The sequence below is a fragment of the Notamacropus eugenii genome, chromosome 1 (assembly GCF_028372415.1).
Source record: "Notamacropus eugenii isolate mMacEug1 chromosome 1, mMacEug1.pri_v2, whole genome shotgun sequence".
Lineage (NCBI taxonomy): Eukaryota > Metazoa > Chordata > Mammalia > Diprotodontia > Macropodidae > Notamacropus > Notamacropus eugenii.
In genome coordinates this window covers 87,223,944-87,248,859 of record NC_092872.1, presented here as the reverse complement: position 1 = coordinate 87,248,859, position 24,916 = coordinate 87,223,944, and the positions used below count along the sequence as shown (strand labels likewise).

Sequence of the window (24,916 nt, the reverse complement as noted above, 5' to 3'; positions counted from 1 at the left end):
AGCTGGTGGGAAGTCACACACTAGAGTGGCTGTACTGGTTACATCAGTGCTCTATAAGCTTGTTTAATGTAAAGACGAAGGTCAAATTTGCTATGGTATTTCTATCTATTTTCAGACAAGCATAAAGCAGAATGAAATACGGGGCAATTAGGCATCATAGTGGTCAGTCTTAGTTTTTTCATCTGTAATAGCCCCTCCCTCAGAGGGTTGTTGTGGGGAGGTCAGTGAAGTGATATATGAAAGCATTATATGAATATTAGCTATTAAAATGCTTAAAAATATTCTCTCTAGTCTAGTCACCCCTAATTCCCAATTTATGGACCTACACAGCAATATATACATATATACACACATATATACATGTGTGTACACACATGTATGTACAGCCACATATATCTATGCACATGTACATACAGTTCTAGAATCCTCCCATTTTATGCTACACTTGAGCTTCAATCAGAACTGAACAGAATTTTCTACAATACTAGGGACTATTAGTGAGTACCAATTCTTTCTCTACCTTCTAGAACTATTCCTCTGATTTTAATTGTTCCAAATTTTAGTTTTGGAGATCAAAGTTGACAGATGCAAAGTCATGTTAACAACAACAAAATCTTTAGAAAATTTCTTCCAGATGCCAGTCTAGAGGGATGGAAATTTGGTACTTCTCAAAATTATTTGTGTAGTTAAACTAAATTTAGAGTCTTTCCTGAAGTGTTTTATGGTATTTTTTGAGTGGTGGTGGTAGATATTTTAAATTCAACTTCTTTCATAAAGGTTGCCTGTCATGATACAAAAAACTTTGATTAACTGCAATTATTGTAGACCATCCCACAATAATTTAAACTTTCCCATTTCTATCAAGGGAAACACCATTCTTCCATTTACCCAGTTTCACAACTTTGGAGTCACCCTTAATTTTTCCCTCTATATCCAATCAATTGCCAAGTCTTATTGACTCCACTTCCAAAACATCTACTGCATCCATTCTCTTGCCTCTACCTTTTCTTGGGCCTTCATTGTCCCTTCCCTGGACTATTGCAAGTGCTTTCAAATTGGCCTCCCTCCTTCTAAAGTCATTCCCCTTCCAATCCTTGCTTCACACATCTGCTCAGTTAACAGCCTAGGAACAGAAATCTGAGCATCTCAGTCTCTCACTCAAAAAAGGTTTGATGGTTTTCTATTGCTTTTAGGATAAAATACAAAAACCTGAGGTTGGTATTTGTGGTCTTCTACAGTCTGGTTCTTCATCTACCTTTCTAGTTTTATTGCAGACATTCTCCCTTTTTATACTCTGTTCCTGCCAAACAGGACAGCTAGCTAGTCCCTTAACACAATATGGCATCTCCTGCCTTTATAGAAGTGGTACTCCATTTTGGGAATACATTGGAATCCTTACTTTCCTTCAACACACAAGTTGGTTGTCAGTTCTACAGTGAAGTCATTGTTCTCTCCATTTAGGGCTTTAGCCTTTTAAAAATTACCTTGTACATATGTATCTGTACATATGCTGTGTTCTATGCCCCCCGCCCCTGCTCCCCCTACTCTCAATTGAATAAAAGTTCCATTAAGGCAAGCATTATTTTCTTTTTGAATCTTCAGCACTTGACATGTAGTAGAGACTTAATGTTTGCTGACTGGAGTTCAATTGTTTCTGATTCTTTCTTATCTGGTCTGTTCAAATGATATTAAAAATCATTACCACATAGTTCTTTTAAAAATATTTTTTTCAATTAACAAGCATTTATTTTTCTCCTTCCCTTGCCCCATTGAAAGGGAAAAACAAAACCTATGCAGAGTCAAGCAAAACAAATTTCTACCTAGGCCATGTTTAAAAATTTGTTGCTACAGAGTTTTGATTTCTGCTTTTAGCAGTGGAAGTGGTATCTCCACTTGACTCTTAATTTTTTCATTGTTTCCCTTGTGATTCTAGATCTTTTACACTTTCAAATATTATCAATCAGGCTTTCTAAAATATCCTACTGATAGTTTGATACAGCATTAAATTTGCAAATTAATTTAGGTAGTATTGTCATTTTTATTACATTATCATGGTCCAGAAATAAGTACTGAATATCCTTCAAGTTAAGTAGCTCTTTATTTCCTTAAGCAACACTTATTAATTCAATATAATTGTTGAACTGAAATGAATTGTAATGCTTAAGGAATAGGGGAAGGAAAAAGTAGGAGGATGGACAAAGAGGGTTGTATTAATTGAATTTATATTGTATGATCTTCACAGGGATCGTAAAGAAAAATGAGAACGCATATGAAAGCACCATATGATACAATGCTTCAAGAAATTGTTATTTCTCTGGATAATTTCCTTTACCAATACACAGCACAACTTGTCCTCACTTAAAGACATGGCTTTAAGTTGTTCTGACTAAAAATATTACTGTGTGCTCAACTGCTTTACTATTTGAGGTAGGTTCTTTGATGGTGATGTGATGCTCGTTCCATACTTACGTCCATTCCAGTTTAGTAGGACCACCTGTCAAAATTTGAGCTCAAAGGCGAGAGCACCTTCATGCCAAGATAAGGCATGGGAAGGCTATACTATGAACAAAAGTTGTATATAGCAGACTGGGCTGATGATTCTCAGAAACTTTTAAATTTATTTTTTTTTTTGATAAAACCTTGACACATTTATTCTTTTTGTAATCTGTCTCTCTCTGCTAGAAACACATTCTGGGTGCTGGGGTTGAAAGTCTGAGTGGGGAAAATGAAGATAGGTAGCTGAAATCTGGTCAATCAAGATTTTGCTGTATGAAAAACTGAAACTGAAATTAAACCCTACTAATCTAATCTGCATGTTCAAATAAAAACATTCTATTACCTGAAAGCTAATTCAGTAAGGCCCAAACTTCAACTTAGGTTCTTGATTTACAAGGGAAGCACTAGCCCTTGTTAGTGCAAAACTGAAATTTCAATGTAATCAAGGCTATTTTACCTGTTGCCCTGAGAAATAAAAGCAATGTGTCCCATTTCATGTATCATCAATACTGGTCAAACTCATTCCTTGTTTTGAAGGCTGTTTTCAAGAAACAAATTCCCAGTGAATTATACACGGGCCCTGCCTTCCCAGAGCTGCATTTTCTACCTTGATTCTTCATAAGACATTTCAGACTCACAGATCCTAAAAACTAAAACCTTCAGATCAAAGCTTTTTGTAAGTACAGGGCTTCTTCAATACAAGCTATGGCAGACTGATGAAACCACATCTTTCCACATCTAACATTTCTTAAATGTTAGAACACACTACAAATGAGCCACTGGCCCAATTAATTAACTATCACAACGTTCAGAGGGTCTGGATGTTTCAAAATATTGGTGCAAAGCAGCTTAAGCTCCATTAAACTGAGGAATCCAGAATTAAGTTGTAAAGCAGAGTGATAACATCACATTTAGACTCCAAGGAGTGGGAATCTGATGATGTTTTGAATTACAGTGATATCAAGATTAATTCCTGGCCCCATTTAAAAGAAACATTCAATCTGAGTTGTTTACACATAAAACCTGAGTCTACACTAATGCATCAGGTGAATGCCTTGACAATTCTATGGCTCTGTGTAAATTACATTTATAGGCATGTACCTAGCAAGGCTGTGAAAATGTCAGTGTTAGCACTGAAATATAACAAGGTGGCATATCCGGTTGAAGCTCAGATTGCCATTCTGAACATTAATTTCAGTACCATCCACAGCTACTCTTTCGTGATCTGCCACCTTCCTTAATTAAAGATAAGTATTTCAGTAAATGATCTCTTTAAGGAAACTTGCAATGTAAGAACTGTCTGTGGCCTGTCAGGTCCTGCTCACTTGGTACAGATTCAAAAGTTAGGCAGAAATACATTTTATGAATTTGTAGTAGAAAAAAGGATATGAATACTTTAGTAACAATTTGATAAGGATACAGATACATAGGGGAGTGAGAAAGGTCTGTTACTTCACTGAGACACAGGCACAAAGAGACAGAGATTTGCTAGGTATTTGTGTACTGCTTGGGAGTAAGCAGTATATATGTAAAGAACATATTGAGCTTGTAGGAGAAGGAAGCATGTTCATCCCCTGTGATTCTCTTGCCATTCACTGAGAAGTGATGACAGGTTTAGGGATAAAGAACATCCAGTGGTTGGTAATAAGAGTTACTAAAATCAAAAAAATAAGAAAACCTGGCCATCTGATGACACATCAGTTAGAATTATCTAGTTTCTGTGATAAAATACTAGTCAAGCTAGGGGCACCTAGGTGGTGCAGTGGATAGAGCACCAGTGCAGGAGTCAGGAGGACCTGAGTTCAAATCTCACCTCAGACACTTGACATTCACTAGCTGTGTGACCTTGGGCAAGTCACTTAACCCCAACTGCCTCATCCTGGGTCATCTCCAGTCATCCTGATGACTATCTGGTCACTGGATTCAGATGGCTCTGGAGGAGAAGTGAGGCTGGTGACCTGCATAGCCCTCCCACACTCAAAGTCAAGTGCAAATTGTGTCATCATTTCTGTGATGGCATGGTCTTCTTCAGCAATGAAGGATGAACACACATGAACACATACATGAACACACACACACGTCAAGCTGAATATTAGTCAGTTGGCAATACTATCTTGAGCCAACGGAGATACCCTCATTATCAAGGGCCTAAGGCTTGGAGTTACTTCAAAAAAAAAAAAAAAAGGAAAAAAAACGAGTCCAGCATCAGAAGACATTATAGCCCCAAACACTTATATCCAATACATGCGTGTACATGCATGTCTGTATATCAGATTAGACATATACACAGATGCAACAGGAATTAGGTTGGAGTAATAGGAAACAAACTCGGCAGTTTAGATTAAGAGTAATGGTCAGATAAACACAGTACAAAGGAGTGAGCAACTTTGGTGTCTGCTTCAAAAGATGAAGAATATTATCTGATTTTACTCACAAATCACCCTAAAGTTTTAAAAAGAAGAAGAAAGAGAAATTCTGACAATGGCTTTTGCTTCTTGACCAGAAGCAGTAATGCAGTGGCACGGAGTCAGACTTGTGTGCTCCAAGTCCTGAACATATTAATGATTTGTGACAGAGAGAATATAAAATAATAGGGGCAAATGAGTCTTTAGTGTTGATTATTGCAAATTACACACAAACCGTTAACAAGGCAAGCACAAAAGCAGCAATACTGAAAAAAACTCACTAGTATCAGCCTATAATTAGCCTGGTCCAGGGTTGGGGAACCTGCAGCCTCAAGGCCACATGTGGCCCTCTAGTGCAGCCCTCTGACTGAATCCAAACTTTACAGAACAAATACCCTTAATAAAAAGATTTATTCTGCGAAACTTGCACTCAGTCAAAAGGCCACACCCAAGGATCTAGAAGGCCACATGTGGCCTTGAGGCTGCAGGTCCCCCCCATACTCCCCAGGTCTAGCCACCACTAAAGTGCATGGTAATAGTACCTGAGCTAGAAAGAGGTAGGAGGTAAAAGAATTTTCTCAACTGGATAAAGGTAGGACTCAATGCCTTCAGAAGGCTTCACAAATGACAAGTAAAGATGGTGACAAATAGTTCTCATTCAACTTACACAAGAGATAATGCTCTCAAGGTTATATGGAATAGTGTTATACAGCAGAAAAACATCACAAAAATTTAAAAATGCTTAGACTGCATCAGGCACGATAACCATTTTTAATTATAAAAACTAAAGCAAAAGAGTTTGGTAGCTTTTGATTTTATTGAAGATACAGTTTAGAAAGAACTGTATAAACCAACTTAGAGGAATATTTTCAGCCGGTTCACATGACAGATCAACTTACTGGTGCAGCAACAATTTTCCAGAGTTCCTGCAAGGGGAGAGCATATTTTAAAAGTGAATTCTGGTCACTATGATGAAAAGATCAGTTTAATAAAGGGAAGTCACTAGCATAAGAGACTTTTAAACCTTATGTAAACCACAATAACTCTGCCAGTAACATAAAGATTGTTTTAGGAATTGGAGAATTTCTTTGTTATTCTGAGATACTTTCATCTAACTGTAGAAAGAAAAGTTGAATCTATAATACTCTTACAATATAAAAAGACATTTGGGATTCAAACAATTAAAAATGCCAAAATGAGTGTCATCACAATTTCTCCATTTTAAGGGTTCTTAAGCACAATGTACTATGGCTGATGAATTTTGTAGACAGTTTTTCTTTTGTTATACACTGTTACCCTTAAAGCCTGCAGATGAAGAATGCAAAACAGCACACCATTTTCTCTTTAAAAAATTCATTTGATAGAGATACGCTTAGTACATCCAAATATTAAACTTTTTAATTTAGAGAAACACTGTAAAGTAGAAACATCAAATGATCTCAACTTCTATACCTGAGCTTGTCAACAGGAAGATGTGCCTATCTTAAAATAAATACATAAACATGTTTATTTTCATATAATATTCATGTAACATTTGAGCAGGTTATCCATCTATAAAGGTGCATAATGCATTGTTACTATACAGATCAGTAACACTCTTTTAATAAAACAGGGAAGGTTGATTTAAGTGACATACATAATTTATAAACACTTGCTGCAAAAAAAAATTCATGCCGATTTAGTTTTGATTCAAATGTTGCCCAGATGTATTATTCAAACATGGAGCACCCCTAAATAATGCTGATAACACTTGAAAGGTCAGTTCTTTTTTTTTTTTTTTAAGGGAAAATGTCACCAGTTTCCTACTCTTATGATGGGACTGAACATTTTTGATGGAAGAAAAATTTCTCCCCTTTAAGACAATAGTAAAACTTGGCAACTATTTCCTCTGTTTCTTGTAATAGCATTAAATACATAATGAGTGTCCAATACATACTTTTCAATGAATGAACGAACGTACATTATAAAAGTAGGTATTAGAAAAGACAATGTAGTAAAGTAGCATTTGTGTTTACAAGTGTGTCACTTGGGCTAACCTCAGTGTAGGTGGGTAGAAAGCTATCTTTATAGCATGATCAAATAACAGACATAAAAAGAATAAGTGCAAATAAATACAAAGTAGTTAAACACAAGGCAGTTTGAAAGGAAAACACTAGCTTGAGGGGAGAGGGGTGGTCAGGAAGGGCTTCATGTAGAAGATGGTATTGGGGCTGCATCTTGAAGTCAAACAGGGATTCTATGAAGTGAGGCATGGAGGATAGCAGAAAGGCAATGAAAGAAGATGGAGCGTTGTGTGTTGATTCTAGGGGCAAGAGAGAGCCACTGTAGATGAATGAGTAAGGTTAGATATGGTCAGATCCAAGTTTACATTTGGAAAATCACTTTGGCAGTAGCATGGAGGGTAGATTAAAGTGAAAAGAGATTTGATTTGGGGAAACCAGTTTAAATAACCTAGGTGATGAGGACTGGATAAAGAAATGGAAAGATTGGTCAGTTTTCTGGATATATGAGGTGAGAAAGAGAGAGAAATTGATACGGTTGAGATTGTGAATCTAGGAACCTGGAAGGATGGTGGTTCCTTCAAAAGAAATAGGAATGTTTGGAAGAAGGATGAGTTGGGAATGGGAGAATGAAAATGAGTTCTGTTTTACACACGTTGAATTTAAAATGTTTCCAGTTGTTTTGTTTGATTGCTTTCAGTTATAAATGACTTGTGACTCCATTTGGGGTTTTCTTGGCAAAGATATTGGAATGGTTTGTCATTTCCTTTTCTACCTCACTTTATAGATGAGGAAACTGAGGCAATCAGGGTTAAGTGACTTGCCCAGGGTCACATAGCTACTAAGTGTCTGAGGCCAGATTTGAACTCTCATCTTCCTGACTCCAGGCTTGGCACTCTATCTATTGTGCCTATCTGTTGCTATTACTAATTATTCCCCAGTATACCCAATGTATGTATATATCCAGTATATCCAATAGGCAACTAGTGATGTTGGAATGATGCTTAGAGGAGAGAATAGGGTTGGATATATAAATGTGGGAACAATCTGCTTGGAAATGACAATCAAATTCATGTGAGCTGAAGAGATCACTGAGAAGGTGGAGAGAGAAGGGGGCAGGGGAGTCTAGTACAGAGCTTTAGGAAACATTCACATTTAAGAGAAGGGGCAGCTAGGTGGTGCAGTGGATAGAGCACCAGTGTAGGAGTCAGGAGGACCTGAGTTCAAATCTCACCTCAGACACTTGATACTCACTAGCTGTATGACCTTGGGCCAGTCACTTAACCTCTATTGCCTCATCCTGGGTCATCTCCAGTCATCCTGATGCCTATCTGGTCACTGGATTCAGACGGCTCTGGAGGAGAAGTAAGGCTGGTGACCTGCATAGCCCTCCCTCACTCAAAACAAAGTCAAGTGCAAGTCATGTCATCATTTCTCTGATGGCGTGGTCTTCTTTGGCAATGAAGGACGAACACACACACATTTAGGAGACATGATCTAGATGTCCTGGTTCCTAATGAACTAGCAAAGGAAACTGAAAAGTGATCAGACATATAGGGGAAAAACTAGGAGAGATTAATGTCATGAAATCCCAGAGACAAGAGAGTAGGAGGAAAGGATAGTCAACAGCATTAAATGCAGAAGAGATGATCAGAAGGATGAGGATTGAAAAAAATTTATCAGATGTGGTGGTTAAGAAATCACTGTTAACTCTAGAAATTTCAGTTACCAGCCTTCCTAGAAAACTGAAATTCAAATTATAAGTTACTCTTTTAGGTTAAAGCTCTGAAGGTATTATTATGTTAAAAAATAATACTTAAGAATATACTCAGGGCTAATTATCAGATTAGTCTTTTAAAGACAGCAAGGGAGAAAGCATTAATATGCAGATCATTTTTCACATCTGGAGGTTGTGATGATGTCATAGAAGACCTCAGCTACACTAGTGAGCCTTGGGGTGTTCAGAAGGGTAAACAAACAACTGTATAGCGTCCCTGGGAAGGTGGAGGAGAAGCTGACAAAAAGGAGAACAGAGCTGAAAGGGATAGAAGGGAGGAGGAAATGCCAACCATGACATCTGCATACTTCATAATTTTTACACCCTAGTCCCTGGGTGCTACTATCAATGTAGAGAAAAAAAAAACCACTTTCTTAAAGTACAGTAATTAAAAGTTTCAGTTTGGAGTTTTTTGGCACATTCAAGTTTTTTCTTTTTTTGCTGACTAAACAGCTTAGTGGCAAAGCAATTAACTCAGCACATTACTGCTAGTTTACTAAATGAATGGCACTTACCAACTGCTCTATACGTTCATAAACAAGGAACTGGGGGAACGTAGCTTCAATTGGCTCTACAATAAACTTCATTTTTCCATCTCTAAGTTTCTCTAGATCATTTAGGGAAAATCGAAAATGATTGTAAGCTTCACATGTAATGTCCAAATGTCTAAGCGTGAAGTTTAGTCTGGAAAAAACAAAGAACCATGTGTTACATTCAGGAATTTCTCAAGTCATGCTTTTCCTCATTACAAAATACTTGAGATATTGCCAACTTCCCTTCCCTAACCATTTGATGCTACCCCATACACATATCAGCTTGAATATCAGTGTCTTCATACGCTTCTATCCTTTTTGTTTCCCCTGACTATCTTTGGGATTAGAGGAAATCAGCCTCGTAAGTTCCATATTTTTGAAAATAACCAGAGTTGAAAGGCTGAAATTAAAGCTCCCCATTTAGACAGGAATTTAAAATCTGTTTCAGGCTAGTTATGATTTCATTATTCCTGGTCCTCTTTCTTTCTGATTTCTGGGCTGGGTCACAGTACACTTCAATTCTGGGCTAATAATTCTATGGCTATCTCTGTAAAATCAAGTAGGTTCAAATGCCATCTGAGGACTCTCTTTGCTTGGTAAAATCCAAATTCATCAAACCTTTATTAAAATGCTTACTAGGTGAAGAGCTCTGGGAAAAATTAAAAGACAACAAGCATGGATACACAATGAGCAACAATCTTCTAAAAAAATTTGGAAGAAAAAGAAAAAATGTGCATGTTCTATTAGAACCATTTAAGCACAGTTTTCTATTCTTGTCTCTATGACGCAGGTCTCAAACCAAAGCCTGGGCCATTTTTCACACTAGTGAAATTACTCTATCATTTGGAAATATACAAAGGCAACTGTTCTGTCTGTGCAGCACCACACCGTGTGTATCAGCACCAATGGAAATCAGCACCTGTGAGATTACTTCCTCAGGCACCAGGCCCCAAACAGCAGAGGCCTTGCAGGCACAGTTCAGTCTGAAAACGGAAGTAATGTAGTTGCACTTCAAACACCCAAGGGGAAAACACAGTGATGCTAAGGAGTAAAGAGAAACATTTTAAAGTTCACTTGATGGGGGAAAAGTGCAGCCAGTTATATATATTTATTTCTAGAGTCTTTCATTTGTATCTCTGATGTACACACCTTATTTGTTCTTTCCTATGCTAAGAATTAGGAACCCAGACAACGGAACTCCATAGAATTATATTGTCCCTTACAGAATTCATATATATACACACAGGCACAGATACATACATACATACATACATACACTCACATGAGTGTGTGTGTCTGTTTCGATGGAGGCAGAGAAAAAGAGAGATTTAAAAGGTTTAAAAGTAAATTTTGCCTGACATGAAAAAACTTACATGCCATCACTGTAGTACACACAAAATGTGAGGCCAAACATACCTTTTCTCTATTGACAAGTAGATTGTACAAGCATTTTTCAAATTGTGAGTAATTCTGTAGAGTGTTTTAAATAAAGCATCTGTGATGTCATCATCATAAAAAACTGCAAAAAAATGAATAAAAACAGTATATTACCACTTGAAAATTCTCATGCTTCTTAGAGTACCTATGAATAGTGTATAAAAACGGTTCCCATAAAAAAAGGAAATATACAGTCTTTTTTTAGTTTGAAAATAATATGTGGAATTTTTTGTATATTTTTCTTTTTTTTATACTTTCTTTTTTTCCCAATTATGTGTAAAGATTAGTTTTAGCATTCATTTTTTTTACAAGATTTTGAGTTCCAAATTTTTCTCCCTCCCCTCCCCTCTTCCTAACTGGTAAACAGTTTGATATAGGTTATATATGTGCAATCATATAAATCATATTTCCATAATAGTCACAGTTGTGAAAGAAGAAATAGACCAAAAGGAACAAAAAAAAAAAATGAAAAAAATTCAGTGAAAATAGTATGCTAGTAATTTAGATCCCCAACTGATAAATGGTCAAAAGATAGCCACATGAAAAAATGCTCTACATCACTATTGATTAAAGAAATGCAAATTAAAACAACTCTGAGGTACACACTACACCTATCAAATTGGCTAACATGATGAAACAGGAAAATGATAAATGTTGGAGAAGATGTGAGAGAGCTGGAACACTAATTCATTGTTGGTGGAGCTGTGAGCTGATCCAACCATTCTGGAGAGCAATTTGGAACTATGCCCAAAGGGCTACAAAAAATATGCATACTCAGCAATATTGCTTCTAGAACTGTATCCCAAAGAGATCGTAAAAATTGGGAAAGGACTCACATATACAAAACTATTTATAGCAGATCTTTTTTGAAGTGGCCAAGAATTAGAAACTATGGGGAAGTCCATCAATTGGGGAATGGCTGACGAAGCTATGGTATATGAATGTAATGGAATACTATTGTTCCATTAGAAATGATGAGCAGGCAGACTTCAGAAAAATCTGGAAAGATTTACATGAACTGATGCTGAGCAGAACCAGGAGAATATTGTACACAGTAACAGCAATATTGTACCATGACCAACTTTAAGAGACTTGGCTCTTCTCAGCAATGCAGTGGTCTAAGACAATTCCAAAAGACTCATGATGGAAAATGCTATCCACATCCAGAGAAAGAACTGTGGAGTCTGAATGCAAATCAAAGCCTACTATTTTCTCTTTTTTGGTTGTTTCTTCCTTCTTGAGGTTTTTCCCTTTGGTTCTAATTTTTTACAACATGATTACTATGGAATTATATTTAATATGACTGCACACCTATAGCTTACATCAGATTGCATGTTTTGGGGAAGAGAATGGGAAGAAAAGGGGGGAAAATTTAGAACTCAAAATCTTATAGAAGTGAAAATTGAAAATGAAAATGAAGGGAAAAAAATAAAACAGGAAAAAAGTGATTAAGAGCACTTCTTTAAAGAAACACAGTCTTTAGAACTGAACTAGTACCTCCCTGAGCTACAGAACTGTCTGATGCTGTAATGATCAATCCTGGAAGTACCTCTGTAATTTGGAAAACCAAGTACAAGGAGCCACATTACACTAAGCATATGAAAACATCCTCTGTATGAAGCAATGTTTCCTTACCATCAGCTGCCATTATGATGGTAGTATGAGCATATAAGTTAGAAATTTCTTCTTCAGACCAACTGAAAGGAACTTGAGGATCTACCAAAAAAAGGAAAAAAGGAAGACAGAATGGTGATTTCAACTTCCCCAATCTTACACTTTACCATCAAAAATATAAATCAAGTTCTCTAGCAAAAGAGGACAAAAAAAAAAAAAGTAGCAGCAAGGACCCACAAAGGAAATCTGCTCATTCTGAAGTGAGTAGAGGCTGAGAAGTCTATATTTGAAATCAGTCCTGAAGGTACTTTAGAAAAGCCATCCACCGCCAAATATCTCTAACTCTTAACAGAGAGGAAGCTCTAATGGACAAGGAAGTCAGGAGCACTGCATTCTAGCCCTGGTCCTTCTCTTAAATATCTATATAATCTTGGGTAAATCATTTAATCCTTCCAGCTCTCAGCTTTCTCATTTGTAAAATATAACTACTGGGTAAGGTTTATTCACTAATCCAACAGCTACCAAGTAACTACAATATGAAGAGCATGGTGATACCACAAGGGGGAGATAAATGTGATTAAGTCTGGATCCCTTTCAGCTCTTGATGTTCACCTCCAAATTGTGGACTATGGCAATCGCTTGTCTCTCTCAGTCACCTTGTTCCCACATTTATCTTTATTATATCGAGCAAAGATGACGATTATTTTAAACTATAGCAGAGCCTCTGATTGCTTATTCAGGAATAACTTCTTTTTTTTCAAATGCTTCTCTTTTTTTTTTAATATCTTACTTTTATATCACATCCATTTCCCAATGTATCTCTTCCTCCCCCTTTCCTCCAAAACAGCCTTTCCTTTTAACAAAAAAGATAAAAGAGAAAAACAGGAATAATTTCAAAGTAAATGACTTGGTACTATATTAAGGAAGAGCTGTCAGTTCAAAAGTCTGAAACAAATATTTAACATAATCAGGAAGCAAACTTACCAGTGCACAAGTCGTCTTTCAGCCAATCCAGTTCTTTAACTTTAATTGTGCCTCCTATTGGGCAAAAAACCCCAAACAAACCCAAATTACATATTAAAAGTTGGGAGAGGGGAACACAATATATACAGAAAAAAATCTTCCTGAAACACCATGAGCTGAAGAAATTTGAATCTAATAACTGGGAAAAATATCTCTTTTCCACTTAGCTGGTAGAATACACCAAAGAAAGTTGAAATCTAGCATCTACAATGACTGTATAAAGATTTTTTTCTACTATGAAAAACAGTCTGAATGGTGTGATTTCATTTTACCAATAAACAAAATCAAACAAAAAAACAGATTTAAAAAAACCTTCTCACACAAGTGCAAAATATCAAACAAATTTTACCTTCTGTTGTAGTCAGGTTCCTGTTTAGGACAACATTCCGCTCGCACATAGTAAGGAGATCTTCACCCACATCTGAAAGTGCATGTTTGCAAGCATTTTTCAGTATGAGAAATGATAACATTTTATATTTTAATGCTTTAATTTGGGGAGAGTCTTAATATTAAAGATAGGAATAAAATAAAATGATCGGAGAAGACCATCTTATGTTTATATAGGGAAGGGGCACTGAAGGTACAGAAAAAGTTCTCCAATCTATCTTGTTTCTGAAATCAGAAGAGAAAACTCAACAACCTTAATTGTGATTCTTGGTTTTTCTAAGCGTAATGAAAAACTGTCATGGTACTATACTAAAGAGAGCTTAAAAGATTTTGAGTTCATCAAGTGAGGATAGCTGTTATTTCGTCACAGATCAAATGAAAATATTCATTTAAAACTCTACATTAGCCCTTCCCATCCTTCATACTTGAAAGTCTCAGTCTGTTCTGTGACACAGTCTTTCTCATTTGTTTCAATAAGAACTTACTTCTGCTGCAATCATACTGACCTAATGAGGATACAGTTGGGTTTTTTTGGAGTAATTTTCAGTTGAAACTATATTGTATCTGATGCACATGAAAAATAAAGAATCTTTTTCATGTATGCAGAAAAATACATTTCAGTGCTTTTAATAATGTGTACAAGAAATCAATGCTACTTCTATAATTCTTCTGCTTTTGATAAGGAAAATCAATCATGTGATCTGATGTGTTTTATGACACTATGACAAACATAGGAAAGATTAAGAAGTTGTCTTCTGTATAGTATATAAGAAATTAGGAATAGCAAGCTGTAGTGGGCTCATTAGGATTCTCAAAGTTTGCTACGAAAAGACTGGAAAAAGGGTTTAACTTGGAAATGAATCATTCTCCTAAATAATATACAGAACCTTTTTGACATGCTGTTTATTAGGCGATATTGAGCCGTGGTAAATAGTTACAAGAATTTTAACACAATGTTTGTAGAGTCAGGAATTTCAAAGAATATTCCTCTTACTGCCATTCTGAATTACAGAAAATATGACCTATTCAAAGCTGTGATTAATTTGGGCAGGGAATATTGTATAATCACACGCTCTCACTTCAGAAAACCAAAATCAAAATTAATAAACTTGAAATTAGTATATGTTTGTTGCATCTGGTTACAAGATTTAAAAAATTCTTTTGTCAAATAATTATGTCCGCTATTTTAAGTGACACATTTCCTAAAGAATGATTCTTTACAAAACAGTAATTTGCTTAATTTTTAATTTAAATGTCCCAGGAAAAAAATAAAATATTTTGGTTCCTCAATACAAACAAGAAAGAGAATACTCTTTCAAGGTGTTGAGTTGGCAAGTGTCTGCAGCAGGGAAAGAGTTCAGGTAGCCAAATTACTCTTTCTAGACCTGTCATCCCACTCACCCCACTGTGTTAGAAAGTTCAAGATGACTAATGATCCAAACAATTCTCTTTTATTACTGGAGATTCCAAAACACAAAAATTTAGGTAGGAAAAATGTCAGTCCTTTTTTATGTTAAAAGCAACATATTGAGGCTGTGAGTAAGAGTCAGGAGAACTGGGTCCTATACCCAGCACAGTCATTAAATAACTGCGTGACTTTGGGTAAGTTACTATAAAATGATATTTAATAAGATGATTGCTACATCCCTTCCAGCTCAAAAATGCCATGACTCACTTGGAAGAGGCCCAGAAACACTTTCTTAAGAGAGTCTGAAATACCTGAAAATTCTGCCTGTTTAGTAATAATATGTGGTGAAAAAAAAAATTAAATGCAATCATCTTGAATAGCTGTCTCAAGATTATGGTTCCACTAAGCTAATTCTTTGGAAGTGAATATTTGTTATTTACAGAAAACTGGGAAAGAGAGGCTAGTATATATTAACTGTTCATCATAGACTTCCAACTATGATTAACCCAAATTTTGTTAAAGGATTTGCTAGTAAAGGGTTGCATGATTTTAAGATCTTTTCCCATGTTTCTCCCTTTGGTAAGGAAATGTGTGTATCCCTTTCTCCCTCCTACTGCTGCCCCTCCACTTCTCTGGCACTTCTCTCCTTTCTCAGCTGGTTCCTACCAGCTGAGTGATAGGAGCACAGACTCCCCACCGTCCTAAAAGAGCCCTGGTTCTGTCTGGTTTTGATCCAAAGCTTCAGGGTCATTTTGACAAAAGAGATCAAAATCAAGTTGAGGGAATGGGTAAGGGGGAGGGGAGAGATAGAGCCAGGGTTAATAAAGAAGAACAATCTATAGCTGCTTGCTTTCAATTTTCAGTTTGTGTACACACTAAGAATACTGCTATTTTAACTCAAATAATGGAGACACAAAGTACCTGTGCAGTAAACAGTCTTAGCAACCGTTGCTGCGATGATGCTTGCAATCCCGGTGCCAGCCCCAAGCTCAAGCACAGTACAACTTTTGAACAGGTCACATTGGAACAGGATGTAGTCAGCTAGAAGGAAAGCTCCTCGCCACACCTTCAGGGCACAAGTAAAACACAGCCTCAGGCTTTAAGGAAAGTTCTAAGATGCTAAAGGTAAACAACAAAAGAACACACCTACCTGTTTGCCAACATCTTCCAGAGGGGTGGCCATGGTGTGCTCTGGCAGAAGGAGAAACCAAAACAAAAACACTCACAGTGAAATGAGTACTGAACTGAACCATAGCAGCCTAGGAGAGGTTACAGTCATATTTAAATTACAATTTTGAAAAATGATCATATGTTCTTTGAAAGGAATAGGTGAACAAATCTAATTCTAAGGAGAAAAACAGTCTTGATTTTAAAAAGTTAATTTTTTTTTTTGTTCTTCATTCACAAGATAAGTACCCAGCAGGCAAGAATAACAACTCTGAATTTTAAAAGTGGACATATTCTGGGCTTATTACTGTGCTAACAAAAAAGGCAACTGGTACCTGATGCAAGGGTGATTTTAAAACTAAATAGCACCCCTCCTCTGAACCTATACCCCCAAACTATTGGCCATTAGCAACTTAGGTTAGATGAATTTGTGATTGGTTGGTAAAGCAACTAAGCACGCATTTATTTTTAATAGAACACACTCTTTCAGAGAGACTTGAAACTTTTAATTCAGAAGCATAATAGTCAGAACACTAGAGGCACAGGTTTTAACATTTTTTCCCACACTTGATTTTTTTAGACTTTTAATTCACTAGGCTTTATTGAAGGAATACCAGTAAAATGCCCTGCTTTCTATTCTCTTCATGCAGAGGTCTTCTAAATCTTCACCTCCAGTCTTGACTTCTCTCAGAATCTTCAATTCCACCTAATTAATTATTGGACATCTCCACCAATATATCTTGCCATGGTCCCAAATACGACATCACCTTTCACCCCAAGCCAGTTAACAGCCCTATTTGTATCAATAGTACCTCATTTTTCTGGGTACCAAGGCTCAAGAAAGTAAAGTGACTTGCCTAAAGTCACATAACCAGTTAGTAGAAATTTATCAAATGGGTCCTTGCAAAGGGGATGTGAGTAACATACTGGATAATGTCTTTACAATCTTACAGAAGACACAGACACAATTTGTCAATGGACAATTCCTGCATATTTACCTATTTTAACCGTACTGTGGTGGATATTTTCTTGCTCTTCATTGCTGTAATTTTGTGCTCCTTGGGTTAGAATTTTAGGATGTATCTTATTTCTTGATGGCTCTTTTTGTTTTGTCTCAGAGGAAACCTGTGGTCTTCTTACCACGTCCAAGTCACCATCATTATCTAATAGAGCTTCTATTCTCATACAAGGGCAAGTTTGACTTTCATTCTTGTTCAGAAAATCTACACCATTGCTATTCTTGCCACAGGAGTCCTGAATACTTCTGTCATCATGTACAGTATTTTTTATATGAACATCTTTTGGTTTTTTACCCTTAACTTGGGTATCTTGCCAAGAATCTCTGTTCCACAGAAGTTTGAACTGTGACAGAAAAACTGAAAGACAAAACAGACACAAATATGAGGCAGGAAGATCTCTCTCTAGGAAAGTGCTAACTTCTTTACTAAGATATCCGAAAGTTTAGTTTGATATAGTATAAAATAGAAAGCCTGGAATAACAGCATGCATACCCACAGGGTTCACCTGATGGGGTAGATAACTTGGAGGATAAGTTCAGCATTGACTAAACCCTTAACAATTTGGTAGTCAAAAATTGAGATTTATTTAGCCAAAACCAAATAAAATAGGACCTACTTAATGGAGGAAATTTCAGAAGACTAAGTTCAAGAGTATATCACTGAACACATCTCTCCATAAAGCATGATAACAACATGCACACACAGGAATATAGCATACGGGAACCTCAAGGCAATGCTCAAATTATATTCTATGCTAGTTAAAGCTTTATGAAGACCTTGTACAATTTAAGGCTCCACAGCCAAAGAGGGCTGGAAATTCACAGAGGCTTTAGATCAGAGATTCTTAACCTTGGTCATGGACCTGTTTATAGTCTGGTAAAGCCTAGCACTTCCTGGGGGTCCATGGATCCTGGGTTAAGAACTTCTGTGATTTGGATGATAGCCATGGGATGGTTGTTAAAGGTTAGAACTTTAAACTCTTTGAGCAAAGTTCTAAGGAGCTATCTGAGAGAAAAGGTTAAGAAAAACCTAAATCTAGTATTTCAATATTTAAATGAAGGGTAATTACATAGCAGGCAGTGGCCAGTAGTTCTTTATCTCCAAAGACAATGAATGATAAGGGATCTCAGAAGTCATTTACTCCAATCCAAGAATCTTCCAGATAGGAAAGCTAAGGCCTGGAGGGATTAAGTGACAAGGTCACTCAAGTCATAAGGAGAAGAGCTGGGATTTGAGTCCTGATACTCAGTCCTGGGTTTTTTCCATTGCATCATACTTCTACCACAGCAGTGAAGAACTCATTGTGTTGCTGATGCAACAACTCCACGTTCTTTCCTTTCTCCCAATCTCTGTTAAGAGTAGGATATATGATTGCATTCTTGGGGATGAGCTGGGAAATCAAACCCCTGAGATCAGGAATTCTGCCGTGAACCTTCTGTCCTTACCAGGTTGGCCAACAGCATTCAGTCGCACCATGAGGTGTCTTCTGTTTGGGATATTTAGATGTACATCAGATAGCACAGTGTCACTTTTAAATGTAATTTCTTCCATAACTTCCTCTTCTTCCAGGTCCACCATCATGCAGTGTTGCTATTAATTTGTGTAAGAGCATCTAGAATGAAAAGAAAAGCCCTTAATGAAAGACTGTTGCAAATGAAAATGTTTCATTACCCATTCAATACTTATCAAAAGACACTTAGAAATATGTCCTTGATTTGGTTTAGGTTTTCTCAAAAAGCATTTATTAAGAATTCATCATGTGAGACAAACAAACAGAGAGGTGTAGAATAGTGGTTGTTAGTCAGTTAGCCTGAGAGTCTGAAAGACCTAGTTTCAAGAATTCTGCCTTTGACACATGGGTTTGACCCTGGATGAGTAATTTAATCTTAGCATCCTGGGCAACTATTTTACGATTATAAATTACAGAACACTGGAAGAGGGAGTTTCCTTATTAGAAGTTCCCCAGACCAGTGAAATCACAGGTCCCATCTAAAAAACTTTGTGTAGTACACAATGGTAGGCACTGGAGATTTCAAAGCTAACTAGAACAAGGTCCTAGCCTTCAAAGACATTACAATTAGATGGTGGTATTAAGACAGGTATATAAATAAACATAAAGCAAATTAGACTATTATGGGCATAAAGGGATTAGAATCTATTTTGTGATAAGATGACTGAGATCATATATTTTGTACAAGGCAAGCCTATACAACATGTCTAATAAGAGTATTTAATCATAGGAAAGGTATATAACACAAACCATATGCAAGAAATGTTACTACTTGAGACACAACACAGCCAGGGATCCATCTGGTTTCTTGGAATCTAATCCCTTTAAACCAATGATTCAGTTTAGGTATCTTACTCAGATCCTTCTTTTACTCCTCCTCCCCTGCCAGATGCAAAAAGGGAAAAGGCAAAATTGTGACAGTGCCTGTGAACAACTCTGATAAAAGTACTCTTTTTCTTTTTTTTAAGGGGGTGGGAGGGAAGAAGAGCTGAGGTGGTTGCATATGTTTTTATTTATCCTTTAGCCCATGTAGCTGGTGACAGAACACAGAGCTCTTTTTCTTATAAATATCTACATTTCAGATTGTAGAAACTTGGTAAAGCACTTTGTAAACTGCAAAGATCCCCGTATTCTTCTAAGGGGGCAGGGGAAAGAAAGGGAGTCTAAGACAACACCATGCTTATAATTTTCCATCTCAAGAGAAGCAAGGTGGCTTGTTTCCAAGACCTGGATTTCAAGTTTAAGTAAGCAGCTTTCCCAGTTAGTAAGTGTGTCCTTGGGAAAGGCACTTTCCTTCTTCCTCAGCTGTTTTCTCATGTGTCAAATGTGAATGAATAATACTTCTACTACCTTCCACACAAGCAGAGTTGTTCTGGCACAATGTGCAAACCATTATTGTTTTACAGAACTTGGAAGGTCCCTTCTCACTTCCAAGTCTCCTTCCCACCCAAGTGGAACGACCTAAATTTCAAAAAGCTGGAGTCAAAAAGGTGGAAGATACCTGGGGCTGGGGGAGGTCATGGAGCCAGACCCACCTGCATTTTGAAGCAAGGATCCCTTCTACTGAATGACTGACACAGAACTACCCAATCTCTCCTGGAAAACCTCCAGTAAAACTGAGAAGGAGCCTATTATTGGAAAGGAGCCTTTTGGGCAGCCCTGTTAGGAACCTTTTGTGTATGTATGTATATATGTATCTATACACATACGCGCGTGTATATATGTATCTATGCACACACTATGTGTGTCTACACGCGTGTATACATATATACGTACACGCACACACACAGAAGCCTGCTTTGCGGGCCGGACAACGCCAGGGGCCGCTACCAGGCGGAGGCTGGCGAGCCCAGCGGACCGAGCCCTGCCCCCTACGCTGCTCCCAGTTCTTTTCTGGGGGCGTTTCTTATTTTTGTAAAGAGTCTGGAACACGAGGGGCCTGAGCACACGTTGGTTAAGTAAAGGAATGAATGGACGAGGACGCGGGGCACCGGGGTGAGGAGGGTGGGGGGAGTGGGGTCAAAGGCAGGACTGCGGACCCATAGGGGGACACGCGGAGCACCCCTATACCCAGTCGTAGACAAGCCCAACCGCGGTTTCCGCCCCGCCCCCGACACCACGTGCACGCGCCCGCCTAACTGCCGGGACCCCCGAGACCCCCCGAGGAAGCACCAGGCATGCGCGCGCACGCGCACGCCGTCTCCCCTCCGACCCCGCAGCTCCCAGTCCCAGGCCTACCCAGGGCTTGCCCAAGCCTTTCCCCCGGCGCGCCCCCGATGTTCCGTGCCCCCCGGGGGACGCGCCCCTCCCTAGGTGTCGACTGGAGAGGGGGAGGCTTACCCGGCCGCCGGGGCGAGGCTGAGTCCGAGGGGACCCGCCCACCCTCCAGCCCACTAGTCGGGGGAAGCCTGAGCCGCCGCCTCCCCGGCCGCCATGTTCGGCGCGCGCGGCCACGGCGTTTCTCTCCTCCAGCCTGGGAGCGCTCCTGCAAGGACCGCCAGGGGGCGCTATGGACGGGAGCGCGTGCCCGCCCCGCGCCCGAGAAGAGAGGAGAGCTCGGGAGCGCGCTCGGCCACCTGTGCCTATCCCCGGTCCAGGCCCAGGACCAGGGTCCTGAGGAGAACGTAGCTGTCAAACGCGTCTGTCCCTGGAGGAGCCCCCGCCCCTCCCCCAGCCCGCTCCGCTCCGGACGGAGGCAGGACGGGGGGAGGGGAGAGCAGAAGAGGCTCCGGGGCTGGCGGAGCTGGCACGGAGCACCTGCCGCTGCTTCTCTCCTTCCCTTTTCCTTTCCTTCTTTTTCTTTCTGCCTCTTCTTTCTCTTCCTTTCCTTTTTCACTTCTTTTCTCGTTTTCCTTTTCACTTTTGTCCCTTTCTCTTTTTTCCTTTTCTTTCCTTAACTTTCCTTTATTTCCTTTTCTTCTTTCTCTCCCCCCATTCTTTCCCCTCCCCCTTTTAAAATTTCTTTTCCTTTCTTCCCTTTTTGGTCTTGACCTCAGGACTGCTTGATTTCACATCTGTTCTCTAACGCTAACGTGTCAGTGTCCATGGCCCAGTCACTTAACTTCTCTGGACTCTGTTCTCTCATTTGTAAAGTGGGGCAATAGTACTGGAGGGCTGTGAAAGTCACCTAAGGTTCTGAGTCTGTGCCCCCATGCTCCTGCCTTCATCCCTTATTTTGTCTTCACATCATAGTCATGGGGAGCGGGTGCCAACAAGCAAATCCTTCCCGTGTCAAGTACGCAGAAACTCAAACCGACTGGATGGTCAGTAAATAAATGAGGCATTTTATTCAAGGTCCAGGATTCCCACAGTTGTCCTATACATTCAGGAGGGGTGGGTGGGTAGGTCTGTAGATGGACCTGAGGGTAAAACCCTAGGATTGGCTTAACTGCCTCTAGCTAGCAGAGGCAGGCTGTAAGGCTTGGCCCCAAGCCAGGGTTATCTGTAACAGAAAGGGAATGTTGATAGGAGATTAAAACAACAAAGTACCTATTCAGCCCCTCCCTACCTTGTAACTGTAACAGTTAAACAGAAACATCTTCTAGCAATGTATACATTTTATCCTAATTGTATCCTGCCTCGGGGTGGGGGTGGGGGTGAGGTTTGTTTTGTTATTAATTCTATAACACTTTGGGGCAGCTAAGTGGCATGTACATAGAGCCTGGAGTCAGGAAGATCTGAGTTCAAATGCAGCCTCAGATACTTTACCCTGAACTAGTCATTAATCTTGTATGCCTCTTTTCCTCATCCGTAAAATGAGCTGGACAAAGAAATGGTAAACCACTCCAATATCTTTCCCAAGAAAATCTCAAACGGAGTCACAGAGTTAGACATGACTGAAAAATGACTCCACGACACCAGCAAGAGTACTTTGAACTGGTTTTCCAAATGCCAAGTTCAGTTTTCTCTTTCCTATCTCTTGTTATTTCTGCAAGCCAACGTGTTGCTAAAGAAGGGCTGTCCCACAGAGGACATGTCTAAAAACTGATTGTTTTACCTTCCTCATTAGAATCAGAGTCTGAAAGAGCTGGAAGGAATCCAAGATATATTCTAGTTTGGTCTCCACATTATGTGGATAAGGAGACTGGCCCAGTTCCTCTAACCTCTTGCCTTTGCATTAAACCAGACTTCCATTCGGTACTGAACTCTACTGTCCTTTGCATTGCTTCTGAGTTGTTTCATGTATGTTAATTATCTCATTATTTTAATAAAAGCTTTGCTTTTTAATGATAGATACCATTTGGAAGATTAGGACTTTATAGAGTCCTCAAGTCACATAGCTCAACCTCCCCATTTATAGAAAAGGATAGAGGTCCAGGTTGATGATTGACTAACCCAAACCTGATGCTGCATTGCCCTACTGGAAGCCATGCACAGTTTTTACAGGAACCTAAATAGTGAGGGCTCCAAATTCCTACCTTCTGCTCTTCCTTATTCCTATAGTTCAGAGTATTTGTACACTGAACTGAACATTTTCCCCTCTACTCCCTCTCCTTTAACTCTCATCCCTATCTACACCATGAAACTTGTCCTTCTACAATTCATAAATTTAACTTTCCTCCTATTGTGCCGTTCTGTGATGTCGCTCCATTGTTAACCTATTCTCTTTCATCCTAGGTCTCTCATGTTAATTCCATCTTCTAGGAATCTGGGGAACTTGACTGTCTCCAGAAAACACTATATCTCTGGAACCCACAGTCACAAACCTTTTGTTTCCTACAACAATGGGCAAGGAGGAGGAAAAGGAGGCTTATTTTGTTTTTTATTGTACTCCAGACACCCCCTCTATCACTTTCACTTATTTGAAGTTCTTTCCATTCATCTATATCACCATTTCTATGTTGCCATCATCTACTGATATCTAGGACATTCTCCTTCCCATTTTAAGGAACTAGTACCTGGCTCACAGTCTCCCTCCCTATTCATAATTGGGGATTTCAGTATACATGTTTTTGTCCCTAAAAATACCCTGCCCTACAAGTTCATTAACTTATTCAGCTGCCTTGATTTAATATCTTTTCTTCATCCTAACCACCCACAGAGGGGATTACATTTATTAAGTAGTGCTAGGCAAGTTCATTCTTGATCCAGGTAGACAGGAAGACAGAAACAGTCATAGTAAGGGGTTAAATAAACTTACTTTATTCTAGTCTATTCTTCTCAAGAGGGAGTTGCTGATAATGGGAGCACCAACCCCCATAGCTTTCCTTAATCACCCTTCTCGAAGGGACTGGTGACAAAGGGGGGGGCAACAGACCCTACTTCTTGATGGGGCTAGCTGAGACAGGTATAGCATTCCCCTAAATCCCCCAAATCTCAGTGGGGGCTGGTTGAGGCAGGTACATGCATTCCTCTGTGCATTGCCCAAATCCCAAATCCCCACTTACTGACCAGTGCCCACTTGCTTTACAGGGCAACAGACAAAGACGGCATATTGCCAACAATAGCCTCACAATTTTACTTTACCTCACCCCTACATCTCTCCGCATCGTCACAGTAGAAACTGTTTTGAACCATGGTCATGAGAACTCATATCTAACACCTGGGAATTACAGATGGTTATGGCCATGAATCCTGAGAACTAAATTCTTTAGAAAGAATAATAAAATCCTTCCATCAAGGCATCACCCTTATGATGTCATTGATCCAGTTTGAGAATGAAGGATGAACAACAATCTGAGAAGTAGTAACTCCCCTCTCGGGACTCAACCAGCCACTTGGAGTTGTACAATGCGAATATTTCTTCTTCTCCTCTTTCTTTATTACATATAGTCTGTTTGTCCATGTGGGGAATCACACCCTTACAGGTAAGTTCTCTGTCGAAGGGAATATAATTTTGGTCATTTATACTTTGTAAGATAGCTTGGGTCTTGAGGGCTAGAATTAAAAAAAAATTCCAATTCTATCTTTTTTTTTCCTCAAAAATCTGGGGCAATACAGAATCTTTGTCTTGTGTAGTTTTCATTTTTGATTTCTTGAAATACAGCTCTGAAAAAAATAGGCTTTGAAAAAGCCCATTGTGATCCAAATGGAGTTACTTGACCATGCCTTTTAATCCAAATGACTCTGGCTTTCACTGAATGGTCAACAATAGATTCCAGTCCAAGCCTCTCTTGCTCATTGTTTGGGTTTTAGTGTAA

General features: G+C 38.8%; 1 protein-coding gene across 2 annotated transcripts; it reads right to left on the bottom strand.

Moving 5' to 3' along the window:
• Positions 1-5,699: 5,699 nt before the first annotated feature.
• Positions 5,700-21,356, bottom strand: METTL22 (methyltransferase 22, Kin17 lysine). Of its 2 annotated transcripts, none has more exons than XM_072608662.1 (11): positions 21,117-21,356; positions 18,712-18,878; positions 17,246-17,623; positions 16,231-16,271; positions 16,002-16,146; positions 13,635-13,706; positions 13,247-13,300; positions 12,284-12,364; positions 10,628-10,730; positions 9,194-9,362; positions 5,700-5,827 (listed from the first exon to the last, which is right to left on the bottom strand). In XM_072608662.1, the coding sequence occupies exons 2-11, from the start codon at positions 18,845-18,847 to the stop codon at positions 5,792-5,794; spliced, it is 1,215 nt and encodes a 404-aa protein (XP_072464763.1). In that variant the 5' UTR covers positions 18,848-18,878; positions 21,117-21,356; the 3' UTR covers positions 5,700-5,791. The 2 variants fall into 2 exon arrangements, with proteins under 2 accessions (XP_072464763.1, XP_072464772.1); XM_072608671.1 differs by lacking the exon at positions 21,117-21,356 and adding an exon at positions 20,312-20,875.
• Between the last annotated feature and the right edge of the window lie 3,560 nt (positions 21,357-24,916).

Coding starts and splice junctions, on each gene's coding strand:
- METTL22 (XM_072608662.1), bottom strand. CDS start 18,847: ATGATGGTGGACCTGGAAGAAGAGGAAGTTATGGAAGAAATTACATTT. Junction 16,147..16,230: donor TGGAAGATGTTGGCAAACAG/GTAGGTGTGTTC, acceptor TGTGCCCTGAAG/GTGTGGCGAGGAGCTTTCCT. Junction 12,365..13,246: donor GAAAGACGACTTGTGCACTG/GTAAGTTTGCTT, acceptor TTTTTTTGGTAG/ATCCTCAAGTTCCTTTCAGT.